Below are 12,006 nucleotides of genomic sequence, written 5' to 3'. Positions count from 1 at the left end.
GGTTGCCATTTCCTTCTCCAATGCATGAAAGTGGAAAGCGAAAGTGAAGTCGCTCAGTCTCGTCTGACTCTTAGCAACCCCATGGACTGCAGCCTATCAGGCTCCTCCATCCATGGGATTTTCCGGGCAACAGTACTGGAGTGGGGTGCCATTGCCCTCTCCCATTAATATATATATATATATATATATATACACACACACACAAATGTATATTCTACTTATTTAGTTGCCAAGCCTTGTCCGACTCTTTGAGAGTCCACAGGACTGTAGCCCGCCGGGCTCCTTTGTCCGCGGGATTTCCTAGCAAGAATATTGGAGTGGGTTGCCATTTCTTTCTCCAGGGGAGACACTTGGCACCCACAGGAGTTATGCAAGATGAATAAAAACATTCCGGCAAGACGCTTGACACACAATGGGAGTTTCATAAACACTCTTGCTCACGTGGGGGCGCACTGGGATCCCACAGAGCTGGGTACCCGGCCCACACCTGGAAATCTGTTCTTGGGACCTTTTTTCTCTCATTCCCTCTTTTGAGTTTCTTTGAAGCAAGGAACGGGATCGAGGTCCTGAGAAGGAGGTACCGTGTCGAAATCATTTCACTGTAGTCAAGAAAAAAGCAAGCATCCTCATTTCGTAGAGGATGGCAGGCGCACGCCCAAGAAAACTGTCAACACTTGTTTTTCTCCTTTGGGGTTTCTCCTGCGCTAGTTTCTTCATTCAAACTGCAGTAAATCTTCAGACCCTTTCGACTCACCACTGTCTGGGTTCTGCTTTAGGGGAAGCCCCTCTCCACCCCCGTAGACCACTGCTTGGCTCAGTTGTGGCTCAGAGGCGGGATCAACAGTGGGCGCTACGCGGGGAGGGGGCGGACCCGGGAATGGGGCGTTACAAAACATTCAGGAACAGACCGCCCCTCCCAGGAGGGGAGGGATCGAGGACCGGAGCCTCTTTCTCTACAAGTCACAGCGCTGGAGCCTAGAACCCAGTTCTTCCTGGCTTCTCAGACTGTGGACCGGCCTCCGCAGCGCGCGCCGCAGGTGGCCCACGGCCCGGATCGCTCTCCACCCAAGGGCCCCGCGCTCCCTCCACACCGGCCATGTCGTCCTACACCCGCGTGGCGCTGGTCACCGGGGCCAACAAGGGGATCGGCTTTGCCATCGCGCGCGACCTGTGCCGGGAGTTCCCGGGGGACGTGGTGCTCACGGCGCGGGACAAGGAGCGGGGTCGGGCGGCCGTGCAGCAGCTGCAGGCGGAGGGCCTGAGCCCCCGTTTCCACCAGCTGGACATCGACGACCTGCAGAGCATCCGCGCCCTGCGCGACTTCCTGCGCAAGGAGTACGGGGGGCTCAACGTGCTGGTCAACAACGCGGGCATCGCCTTCAAGAGTAGGTGAAGGGGGTGGTGGGAGGTCTCCGGCTCTCCGAGGGCGCCCCGCGACGAATTGCACGCGCCCCCCGCCCCCACCAGTCCACTGGAGTGATCGGAAAGGCAGCGCCCGCCCCTCGGGATGCGCTCAGCTCTCGCCTCCCACGGCTGGTTCTCGCTTCCCACGGAGTCTTGGGAGCGGTTCGTTTCGCTCGAGAGCAGCCGCGGTGCCGGGCACAGCGTGCCCCGCCTGCCCGCCGGCCTGTGCGGGCCTGTGCGCCACAGTGCTCCACCCGGGACCCTCCCAGAACCATCAGCTGCTGAGTTTTGCAAGAGAGTCGGTCTCCGAGGAGGGGACCACGCCCTGCTAAGCTCATCAGCTTTCTAATGCCAGAAACATTTGCTCTGCGAAGGGTCTCCAAGCTCTCTTTGGGCTTTCGCTTTCCCTCAAAGGGCGCATTCATAGACACCAGGAGGCATCTGCTCGGGACAGGAAGTGAGTCTCAGAGACACGGATTAGCGCGCATATGCACGCTAGTGGACTTGGGTCTCTTTAACGCAGGGCTTTGATAGGCTCTGGCAAAAAGGAAGCGAGTGTGGTTCCCACCCCCAGGGAAGCTCGGCTTGTTATCAAACATAGACGGTTTGTTCTGGGTTTTTCTTTTTTAAGGGTGGTTTTAAGTAGCATCTTTCTTTGGAGAGGGGCAGGGAGATGGAGATTACTTGCTCCATGACTCGAATAAGAAAGTTATTGATCTGCCTTGTGCTGCGGGTAGAAATAAAAGGCCGGCCTCACTTACAACCTAATGGCAAAGAGAACTCTAAGAGGCCGAGCGGAGGAAAACGAAGCATTGTGAAGCCTGTCTTCATTTCCCTCGGCCTTGGGCGTTGGACCGCCCGGGGCACCCGTTGGGGCAACTCAGTCTGCCGGGCTTTCTGCGCGCTCAGGCGGGGAGTTGGCGGACACCCCCTCGGAGCCCACAGCTGAGGGATGGGTGGACAACACATGGGGGGCATACTGACCTCATCTGGCAACCCTCGCCCCTCAGCGTTTGGACCCTCGACCAGCAGTACCTGCGACCCTGGGAACTGCGGGAATCGCAGAACGGCCAGCCTCAGACGGACACCTGCTGAACTGTAATCTGCATTTTAGCAGAATCGCCAGGTGCCTCCTCCTATGCCCTTTCAAGATGGGTTTGACCACTGCTGCTCCAAGTGTAGCTCACAAACTGGTAGTTGGAGCGTCACCTGGGAACTGAATTAGAAATGCAAATTATGAAGCCCCACCCCGGAACTCCTTAATCCCAAACTCTGGGGGCAGGGCCCAGAAAGCTGTGTTCTAACAGGCCCTGCGGATGCTTCAGATAGAGGCTGGACGTCTGAGAACCATCAGCCTCCTGCTTTTAATTTATTTAAACATCTTTGGCTGGGCTGGATCTCCGTTGTTGTGCCGGCTTTTCTCTAGCTGTGGCAAGTCGGGACGGCTGTCTAGTTGTATGCAGGCTTCTCACTGCAGTGGCTTCTCTTGTCGCAGAGCAAGGGCTCTAGGGTGCTCGGGCTTCAGTAGTTGTGGCACAGGGTCTCAGTAGTTGCGGCTCCAGGGCCCTAGAGCACAGGCTCAATGGTTGTGGCCCACGGGCTTAGCTGTTCTGCAGCACGTGGGATCTTCCCGGATCAGGGATGGAACACATGTCCCCTGCATTGGCAGGCAGATTCCTTACCACTGAGCCACCAGGGGAGCCCTTGAAATTGTTTTAGTTACCTTGCTTTGCTTTTAATCTGAGGTAAGATCCACTTTGTCTTGAGAATTTCAGGGGGGAAATGTGTGACTTTGTTTCCTCCTCTTTTTGAAAAGCTGATGACCCAACACCCTTTGACATTCAAGCTGAGATGACGCTGAAGACAAACTTCTTTGCCACGAGAAACGTCTGCACCGAATTACTGCCTATAGTCAAACCTCATGGTGAGTCCAGCTTTGCTGACCGTCAGGTTGTCTCCCTTAGCAAGGAGTGAGCCACAGGGACCCGTCCCCCAGGAGTCTTCCAGGTGGGCTATTTCTCCGTAGGGGAAAAAAATAGAAAGCTGTGTTATCTTCTCACAGTACCTGGCTTCTCATCTGAACATTTCAGCTTTATTGAAAGTCAGGTACTTTACTGTTCAGTTGCCAAGTTGTGTCCAACTCTTCGAGACTCCATGGACTGCAGATCGCCAGGTTTCCGTGTCCCTCACCATCTCCCGGAGTCTGCCCAGGTTCATGCCCATTGAATCGGTGATGCCATCCAACCATCTCATCCCGTACCAAATTTAGGGAAGAATTATTTCACTTTTCCTTCCTGACTTGTGTGTTGGTAGGCATGAGTTCCCTTAGCCAAGTCTAGATACGTACATGTGTAGATACCCGATTCATTGAGGAGAAGGGGATGACAGAAGATGGGATGGTTGGATGGCATCACTGACGCAATGGACTTGAGTTTGAGTAAGCTCTGGGAGTTGGTGATGGACAGGGAAGCCTGGCGTCCTGTAGTCCACGGGGTCGCAGAGAGTCGGACATGCCTGAGCAATTGAACTGAACTGAAGGAAGGAGAGGGGATCTAAATGTACCATTTTGCAAATGGCTACCCAATTGTCCCATCACCATTTTTTAAAGGCTCAACTCCCACCTCCTGCAAAACAACAACAATAAAAGATATGTATGATCCATAGCAATCTTGGGTCCCAAGTCATTAACTCAACCCTAGAAGGAGAAGGTGTTGCCAAGTCCCATAAGGCATCTTGCCTTTGAGCAACCTCAGTGAGTTCTTCTCAACTCCCCAAGGTGACCATCCTCACCCAGCTCACCTGGGGCCTGGGGAAAGGGTCTGTTCTTGCATGATTATGAATTTGTCTGTATTCTTTTCTTCTTGTACCAACCTTTGCCAAGCTGATTCAGAACATCCAGAGGAAACTTTTCTTTATTAGGAAATATCTTACCCACACCTTCACATATTCACTAAATAACATTTATTACTGTTTCCACAAGCATGTATTGAGCACCTACCATCAGATCAGATCAGATCAGTCGCTCAGTCGTGTCTGACTCTGCAACCCCATGAATCGAAGCACGCCAGGCCTCCCTGTCCATCACCAACTCCCGGAGTTCACCCAGACTCACGTCCATCGAGTCGGTGATGCCATCCAGCCATCTCATCCTCTGTCCTCCCCTTCTCCTCCTGCCCCCAATCCCTCCCAGCATCAGAGTCTTTTCCAATGAGTCAACTCTTCACATCAGGTGGCCAAAGTACTGGAGTTTCAGCTTTAGCATCATTCCTTCCAAAGAAATCCCAGGGCTGATCTTCGGAATGGACTGGTTGGATCTCCTTGCAGTCCAAGGGACTCTCAAGAGTCTTCTCCAACACCACAGTTCCAAAGCATCAATTCTTCGGCGCTCAGCCTTCTTCACAGTCCAACTCTCACATCCATACATGACCACAGGAAAAACCATAGCCTTGACTAGACGAACTTTTGTTGGCAAAGTAATGTCTCTGCTTTTGAATATGCTATCTAGGTTGGTCATAATTTTCCTTCCAAGGAGTAAGCGTCTTTTAATTTCATGGCTGCAGTCACCATCTGTAGTGATTTTGGAGCCCAGAAAAATAAAGTCTGACACTGTTTCCACTCTTTCCCCATCTATGTCCCATGAAGTGGTGGGACCAGATGCCATGATCTTCGTTTTCTGAATGTTGAGCTTTAAGCCAACTTTTTCACTTTCCACTTTCACTTTCATCAAGGGGCTTTTGAGTTCCTCTTCACTTTCTGCCATAAGGGTGGTGTCATCTGCATATCTGAGGTTATTGAGATTTCTCCCAGCAATCTTGATTCCAGCTTGTGCTTCTTCCAGTCCAGCATTTCTCATGATGTACTCTGCATATAAGTTAAATAAACAGGGTGACAATATACAGCCTTGACGTACTCCTTTTCCTATTTGGAACCAGTCTGTTGTTCCATGTCCAGTTTTAACTGTTGCTTCCTGACCTGCATACAAATTTCTCAAGAGGCAGATCAGGTGTTCTGGTATTCCCATCCCTTTCAGAATTTTCCACAGTTTATTGTGATCCACACAGTCAAAGGCTTTGGCATAGTCAATAAAGCAGAAATAGATGTTTTTCTGGAACTCTCTTGCTTTTTCCATGATCCAGCAGATGTTGGCAATTTGGTCTCTGGTTCCTCTGCCTTTTTTAAAACCAGCTTGAACATTACTCTGGCACCTGGGTTACAGTGGTGAGTGTTGTGGGCACAGACAGTCCTGTTCATGGAGCACAGAGTCCAGTCGGGGAGACTGTCACTGACAAAGAACACTAACTGTGTAAATTACAATTGTGCTGCAAGATGGGGACAGAGGGCTGGCTTCCCCGAGGACTTTCTTTCCAAGAAATCAATCATGATTCTTAGGAAAAGAAGAGCTCTGTAGTTTTTTTTCTTGGAAATGTGCTTTCCTTAACTGAACGTTTTGAATAAAGATGATCTCAGGTGCAGATATTTAAATCTAAAAAGATGCATGGTAAGAGATCCACCTGCCTGCCCATCCCCAGTTTCCACAGGTAATTCTCTTTACTGGTTTCTTTAGTGGGATGGGATCGTAGAAAGCTCACAGGTAAGAGTTGCAAGTGCTGGTTGAAGGAAGCTTTGGGGCCAGAGGCATGGAGTTGGTGAGTGCCCAGGGCCCGGGGGATGGAGTATTTATAATTTGATCGATTGGTTGATTGATTTCTGGCTGTGCTGGCTGTTGCTCGGGCTCTTCTGGAGTCACACTGAGGAGAGGCTATTCTTCACTGTGGTGTGCAGCCTTTTCCTCGCAGTGACGCCTCTTGTGGGGAATGCGGGTTCTAGGGCGAGAGCTTCAATAGTTGTTGTTCCTGGGCTCTGGAGCACAGCTCAGTATTTGTGGCAATGGGCTTCGTTGTTCCAAGGCCTGTGGGATCTGCCTGGACCAGGGATCGAACCGGTGTCTCCTGCATTGGCAGGTGGATTCTATGTCACTGAGCCAGCAGGGAAAGCCTGGGGATGAAGTTTTTAAAGGCAAATCTAGGGAATTCCCTGGTGGTCCAGTGGCTAAGACTGCTCTCACTGCCAAGAGCCAGGATTCAATCTCTGGTGGGAAACCAAGATCCCACAGCCGTGGGGCATGGCCAAAAATAAAATTAAATAAATGCAAGCATTTATTTATTTTCTAAGCAAAAATAAATGTATATAAATTTTTGCTCTCCCTTTAAAAAAAAAAAAGACATTATGTTTGCCACCTGGCTTTCTTCACTTACTGTATCTGGGACTCATTCTGGGTCAGGACAGAAAGCTTTCTTAATCTTTTTTATAGCTGTGTAGTACTTCACTGCAGTTGTGTCTTTTACCAAGTATCAGGAAGTCCTCTCCCTACGGACTTTAGAATCATAGAATTTGAAAGCCGCGAGGTACTGATGAACATTTATGTTCCTACACCTTCAGTTTATAGAAAAGGATATTGAGGCCCAGAAAAGTAAATACAGTCAGGTAGTAATAGAACTGGAAACAGTATCCCCGTTTCCTGATTTCAATCACATCAGGATAATTAGTTCTAGTGAGGGAAGGATCACAGTATGTCAAACAACTGTGAACAAGCCATTTTGAAACATAAAAGGAAGCTTTGTGGAGGGTGGGGCCCAGGGATCAACCCAAAGCTGGTCAATCACGGTCTTCAACCAGTTTTCTGTAACAGTAATTATCAAAGCAGGAATCTTCAGTTTGTAACACATTGAGAATAATTGTGACTTTTTGACAAACCTCCTGTTCACCTGGAGGGCAAAACGCTGAACATCATAGCCCCTTGGTTTATAGGGAATCACTTTCTCCCCATTCAAAAGTGATTTAAAAGCCACTCTTTTTTTAGCTTTATAATAGCACTTTAAAGAAAGCTATCCAGCTCGCTTGTTGGTTCAAGATCGAGTGAATAGGTCAAGCAACTGTAGAGCCACTTCAGTTCAGTTCCGTCGCTCAGTTGTGTCCGACTCTTTGCGACCCCATGGACTGCAGCATGCCAGGCTTCCCTGTCCATCACCAACTCCCAAAGCTTGCTCAAACGCATGTCCGTTGAGTCGGTGATGCCATCTAACCATCTCATCCTCTGTGGTCCCCTTCTCCTCCCAGCCTTCAGTCTTTCCCAGCAGCAGGGTCTTTTCAAATGAGTCAGTTTTTCGCATCAGGTGGCCAAAGTACTGGAGTTTCAGCTTCAGCATCAGTCCTTCCAATGGATATTCAGGACTTGTTATTACTTTTAAATTTCCTTCAGGATGGACTGGTTGGATCTCCTTGCAATCCAAGGGACTCTCAAGACATTGTTGGCATGTCTCTGCTTTTTAATATGTTGAGCCACTAGGGGGAGCTATATGCCCACTCTTTCCAGGATGCTATAGCGTTTGCAGACAGGTGGGTCCACCTGACCCTCAGCAAAGGGTGGTGGCGATGAGGGTGCGTCTCAGTCCTTCTCAGGGCTGATTGGGCCAACTTAACCGCTGCCACACAGAGGTGTGCCCTGAGATCAAAGTAGATGCCTCTTCCTCTTAGAAGGTTATTTCCACCAAAGGCATAGAGCAGTTCCTGCAATTTTTTTTCTTTTCTTTCCTGCTTTCCTGTTTGAATTTAATTCCTTGTAGCAGCCAAGCATTTGAGAACAAAGCTGCTTAGCAAGTAATGAAGAACGTAACTTCAGCAAAGCAGAATTCCTGATCAAAATATTGAGATGAATATAATCATTAAAATAAAAAAAGAATCTTGCCAATTCAAACTGGGGGAAATACTATAAAACAATGGCTTAGAGGCTTCAAGCTCACTGTCAACTGCTCTAGACTAAAACAGACTAAAAAGGACAACTAAACGCAATCGGTGATTCCACATTGGACCCTGGATGAAAAAAAAACAAAAACTTGTAAAGGAAGATTATTGAGACAATCCGGGAGACTTGAATATGGACTATATTTAGATAATACTGTTGTACCCTGATAAATAGCTTGAGTATGATCACCTTTGTGGTTATGGAAGGGAGTGTCCTTACTTATGTATACTAAAGTGTTTAAGGTGAAGCCTTACACTACCTCTGGAGAAGGGAACGAAAGGCTACCCACTCCAGTATTCTGGTCTGGAGAATTCCATGGATTCTATAGTCCATGAAGTCACAAAGAGTCAGACACAAATGACTGACTTTCACTTTATGCAGGGTGAAGTGAAGTTGCTAAGTCGTGTCCAACTCTTTGCAACCCCATGGACTGTAGCCTACCACGCTCCTCCATCCATGGAATTTTCCAGGCAAGAGTACTGGAGTGGGTTGCCATTTCCTTCTCCAGGGGATCTTCCCAACCCAGGGATCAAACCTGGGTCTTCCTCATTGCAGGTAGATGCTTTACCATCTGAGCCACCAGGGAAGCCCTACTTTATGCTACCTGTCTACAATTAACAGAAAGAGTGAAAGAGAATGTGGCAAAAAGCTTAACAGTTAGTGAACTCAGCTGCAGGTTATATGGAAGTGGAAGTGAAGTCGCTCAGTCATGTCCGACTTTTTGCGACCACATGGACTGTAGCCTACCAGGCTCCGCCATCTATGGGATTTTCCAGGCAAGAGTGCTGGAGTGGGTTGCCATTTCCTTCTCCAGGGGATCTTCCCAACCCAGGGATTGAACCCAGGTCTCCCGCATTGGAGGCAGACGCTTTACCGTCTGAGCCACCAGGGAAGCCTACAGGTTTTATGGATGTCTACTAAAGTATTCTTGCAAATCCTGTGTAGGCTCCAAAGTTTTTCAAAGTTAAGAGTTTGGAAAGAAATAGGTATTACAAGAGAGAGAGAAAAGGAAGGAAGGAATGAAGGAAAAGAAAAGAAAACACTGAAGAGTTTTAGGTGCTGGGGATGACATGGGATGCTCAGGCACAAGGCCAGAGTGAGGGTGTCTCCATATGGGGCTGGGCCCTCAAGGACACCCCAGCAAGCTCACATCCCACCCCACAAATGTGCACCTCTGGCGAATGCCGCTTACAAAGTGAAATAAAATCCAGTTATTCTGTTGGATGCAGTGAACATGGATCCAGGATAACATGGGAGAAAAGAACTCCCCAAATCTGGTGTTTCTTGATGTTGGACAAAATGTGTAAAGTCACACATTTACTGGTTTGGGGATTTCCACCAATGCTTCAGATTGCTTTCTAGTTTTTGGCCTATTTTATGTTATGGACAGAACTGTCTGTTTAGTAGCCGTGAATAGTTGCTAATATGAAGATGAACTCATTAAACTATATTTAATTATTTGTTAACTACGGGCTAAAAAAATAGTGATGAAAATCAAATCCGGGTTGGAGACGCAACCCCTTCCGCATGTGAGAGTATCCATCATTAAGGACAGACAGAGTATCCATCATTAAGGACAGACAAGGGTCATCGGCAAGGGATGGCTTGACTCTGACTTTGGCACTCAGGTATGCCGAGGTGGCCCCTTGGCCCTAGGAAATAATCTAAAGGTGAGGGCGCTGACTCCAGGAAAGCAAGTTCACAAACATCTGGAATTGTGTGTGTGTGTGTGTGTGTGTGTGTGTGTGTGTGTGTAGGGGGTGTGTTTCACCAAACTGCCTGGTGATCCTACTGCAGACCTGCCTCCTGTTCACCTAATGGAAAATCACTGCTCTTTAGCCCATGTTATCAATGGAATTATGTTCTCATTATGTTCTTTTTGGGAGAACAAAGTGCAAAAAGTTAAAATCCACAGGTGCCTTCTTGCGTCTTTTTCAAATGCCTTTTGGAGCTTTTTGTAATGACTGCTAGAATCATTTCTTAAATCAGAAATTAAGCCTGCCCCATGACTGAATCACATGTTTGTCAGCAATCAACCAGTGATGGTGTATTTGTGACACGCTTCCATGTTTCGTTATCCTGTTTCAGGCAGAGTGGTGAACGTCAGTAGTTCACAGGGCTCCCAAGCCCTTGAAAACTGCAGCGAAGATCTGCAAGAGAAGTTCCGGTGTGAGACGCTCACAGAGGAAGACCTGGTGGACCTCATGAAGAAGTTTGTGGAGGATACGAAAAACGAGGTGCATGAGAGGGAGGGCTGGCCCAACTCGGCTTATGGGGTGTCCAAACTGGGGGTCACAGTCTTATCGAGAATCCTGGCCCGGCGCCTGGAGGAGAAGAGGAAAGCCGACAGGATTCTGCTGAACGCATGCTGCCCCGGGTGGGTGAAGACGGACTTGGGGGGCGCTCATGCCTCCAGGACAGTGGAGGAGGGGGCTGAGACTCCCGTCTACCTGGCCCTCCTGCCGCCAGATGCCACCGAGCCCCATGGTCAGCTAGTTCGGGACAAAGTTGTCCAAAACTGGTGAATGTCTGCTGCAGCCCTCGAGGCTTAATAAATGTCTGAGGAGTGAATGAAGGAGTTGTGGCATGGTAGTTTGATTCTGTTTCTGTCCTTGGGGAGCCTCGATGACAGTCTCCTCGTGAGAAAGCGTCTGGTTCTGGAAGGGAGCCGAGCAATTTTGTTCTGCCCAAACTCTAGCCCTGAGAGGCAGACAAACCTAGTCCAGTCCAGTTCAGTTAAGTTCAGTTGCTCAGTCACGTCTGACTCTTTGCGACCCCATGGACTGCAGCACACCAGGCTTCCTTGTCCATCACCAACTCCTGACCTTGTTCAAACTCATGTCCGTTGAGTCGGTGATGCCATCCAACCATCTCATCCTCTGTCGTCCTCTTCTCCTCCTGCCTTCAATCTTTCCCAGCATCAGGGTCTTTTCAATTGAGTCAGTTCTTCGCATCAGGTGGCCAAAGTATTGGAATTTCAACTTCAGCATCAGTCCTTAAAATGAATATCCAGGACTGATTTCCTTGAGAATTGACTGGTTGAATCTCTTTGCAATCCAAGGGACTCTCAAGAGTCTTCTACAACACCACAATTCAAAAGCATCAATTCTTCAGCGCTCAGCTTTCTTTATAGTCCAAATCTCACATCCATACATAACTACTACAAAAACCATAGCCTTAACTAGATGGACCTTTGTTGGCAAAGTAATGTCTCTGCTTTTTAATATGCTGTCTAGGTTGGTCATAGCTTTTCTTCCAAGGAGCAAGTGTCTTTTAATTGCATGGCTGCAGTTACCATCTGCAGTAATTTTGGAGCCCCCCAAAATAAAGTCTGCCACTGTTTCCACGGTTTCCCCATCTATTTGCCATGACGTGATGGGACCGGATGCCAGGAACTTAGTTTTCTGAATGTTGAGCTTTAAGCCAACTTTTTCACTCTCCTCTTTCACTTTCATCAAGAGGCTCTTTAGTTCTTCACTTTCTGCCATAAGGGTGGTGTCATCTGCATATCTGAGGTTATTGATATTTCTCCCGGCAATCTTGATTCCAGCTTGTGCTTCATCCAGCCCAGCGTTTCTCATGATGTACTCTGCATATAAGTTAAATAAGCAGCGTGACAATATACAGCCTTGATGTACAAACTAGCCCAGTGGTCACCAAATATTAGAGGGCAGCAGAGCCACCCCAAGGGTGTGATAAAGCACTGCCCAGCATCGGGGCCCAAGGGCGTGCATTTCTAACAAGTTCCCAGGGGCTGCGGGTGTGGGGATGGCACTGAGAGAACCACAAGTCTCCCGAGT

The 12,006-nt window shown here is 48.6% G+C and overlaps 1 protein-coding gene across 1 annotated transcript; it reads left to right on the top strand.

Annotated features, from left to right (window-relative positions):
- Positions 1 to 909: 909 nt before the first annotated feature.
- Positions 910 to 10,784, top strand: LOC102279872 (carbonyl reductase [NADPH] 3). Its single transcript, XM_005905710.2, has 3 exons — positions 910 to 1,385; positions 3,221 to 3,328; positions 10,295 to 10,784. The coding sequence occupies exons 1-3, from the start codon at positions 1,097 to 1,099 to the stop codon at positions 10,729 to 10,731; spliced, it is 834 nt and encodes a 277-aa protein (XP_005905772.1). The 5' UTR covers positions 910 to 1,096; the 3' UTR covers positions 10,732 to 10,784.
- Positions 10,785 to 12,006: the final 1,222 nt, after the last annotated feature.

This window comes from Bos mutus, chromosome 1, assembly GCF_027580195.1.
Source record: "Bos mutus isolate GX-2022 chromosome 1, NWIPB_WYAK_1.1, whole genome shotgun sequence".
Taxonomy (NCBI): domain Eukaryota; kingdom Metazoa; phylum Chordata; class Mammalia; order Artiodactyla; family Bovidae; genus Bos; species Bos mutus.
This window is presented reverse-complemented; position numbering and strand designations above follow the sequence as displayed.

Excerpts from the sequence above, each read along its gene's own strand:
- LOC102279872 (XM_005905710.2), top strand. The coding sequence starts at position 1,097 with ATGTCGTCCTACACCCGCGTGGCGCTGGTCACCGGGGCCAACAAGGGG. Across the intron at positions 1,386-3,220 it reads CGCGGGCATCGCCTTCAAGA|CTGATGACCCAACACCCTTT; the intron begins GTAGGTGAAGGG and ends CTTTTTGAAAAG. Across the intron at positions 3,329-10,294 it reads GCCTATAGTCAAACCTCATG|GCAGAGTGGTGAACGTCAGT; the intron begins GTGAGTCCAGCT and ends ATCCTGTTTCAG.